This window comes from Entelurus aequoreus, linkage group LG11, assembly GCF_033978785.1.
Source record: "Entelurus aequoreus isolate RoL-2023_Sb linkage group LG11, RoL_Eaeq_v1.1, whole genome shotgun sequence".
NCBI lineage: Eukaryota > Metazoa > Chordata > Actinopteri > Syngnathiformes > Syngnathidae > Entelurus > Entelurus aequoreus.
This window is the reverse complement of record NC_084741.1, coordinates 18,479,537-18,480,895: the sequence shown is the minus strand read 5'-3', so window position 1 is coordinate 18,480,895 and position 1,359 is coordinate 18,479,537. Positions and strand designations below refer to the sequence as shown.

Below are 1,359 nucleotides of genomic sequence, written 5' to 3'. Positions count from 1 at the left end.
TGTAACACAGTGGTGAACATGCCCTTTCCCAACTACGTTGGCACATGTTTCAGCCATGAAATTATAATTTAATTATTATTTGCAAAAAAAAATAAAGTTTATGAGTTTGAACATCAAATATCCTGTCTTTGTAGTGCATTCAATTGAATATGGGTTGAAAAGGATTTGCAAATCATTGTATTCCGTTTATATTTACATCTAACACAATTTCCCAACTCATATGGAAACAGGGTTTGTACATACACATACATATATACATACATACAAACACACACATATATATATATACATATATATATATATATACATATATATATATATACATATATATATATATATATATACATATATATATATACATATATATATATACATATATATATATATATATATATATATATATACATATATATATATATATATATATATATATATACACACACACAGGTATATATACACACACATACATATTTACATACATATATATACATACATACACATACATATTAATAATAATAAATTCTTACCAGTGGAGATACCCGCTTAATGTAGCTGTGGACAGAGAAAAACAATGAAAATCCACTCTTGTCACGTCAAAGGAGTAGTAAATGTAGAAGAATAGTGAGAGAAAGTTTGAATGAGTAATGATGGTTTTCCATACAAAAGAAACAATGAGGGGTAGCTAGCTGGTAAGCTAAGTTAGCGCAGTGATGGACTACAAGTAAATACTTCTTGTCATTTCTTCACATTTCAGAGGTCTGGTGCTACTAAGCTAGCAGGCTAACACTTGGAGCTTTACCGAGGAGAAGCGTGAATCCCAGGCCGGCCAGTCCGCCGCCAGTCAGCCCCAGCTTGTTCCTGATGCCCGATAGCCCGTTATGGTGCGAGGCAGCCCCACCGTGAGCTTTGCCATCTCTGCCAGTGCGCCTGGAGACACTTTTACCTCCCGGAGGAACCAGCGTGCTCTTGTCGCCTTTGTCGCCCTGCGAGGATGCACTCTTCCCCGTCTGCTTTCTGTTTTTGGCCGTCATGGTCGACCACGGAGGGCCAAGAGCGGGTAGGCAGCGAGGAGGAAGCCGGAGGTGAGTGCGAGGTGAGCGGCCGTGTGGCTGCTGTGGGATTGACTTGTGACGTTTGCGAACGAGTCGAGTCTTTTGAACGGCTCTTTTTAAGAACCAATTCCCAATAGTCAGCGGTTTCGTTTGGGAGCCGTTTTTTATGCACATTGATTGATTGATTGACTGATTGATTGATTGATTGAAACTTTTATCAGTAGATTGCACAGTACAGTACATATTCCGTACAATTGACCACTAAATGGTAACACCCGAATAAGTTTTTCAACTTGTTTAAATCGGG

General features: G+C 38.1%; 1 protein-coding gene across 2 annotated transcripts in view; it reads right to left on the bottom strand.

Annotated features, from left to right (window-relative positions):
• dpy19l1l (dpy-19-like 1, like (H. sapiens)) overlaps positions 1 to 1,158 on the bottom strand; it is a 49,738-nt gene extending 48,580 nt beyond the window's left edge. For both annotated transcript variants that reach the window (XR_009827837.1, XM_062064148.1), the window contains exons 1-2: positions 800 to 1,158; positions 528 to 552 (exon numbers count right to left, since the gene is read on the bottom strand). Coding sequence is in view for 1 of the 2 variants with exons in the window: in XM_062064148.1 (XP_061920132.1) it covers positions 528 to 552; positions 800 to 1,031 (257 nt within the window). In the remaining variant the exon portion in view is untranslated. The remainder of the gene's footprint in view (positions 1 to 527; positions 553 to 799) is intronic.
• Positions 1,159 to 1,359: the final 201 nt, after the last annotated feature.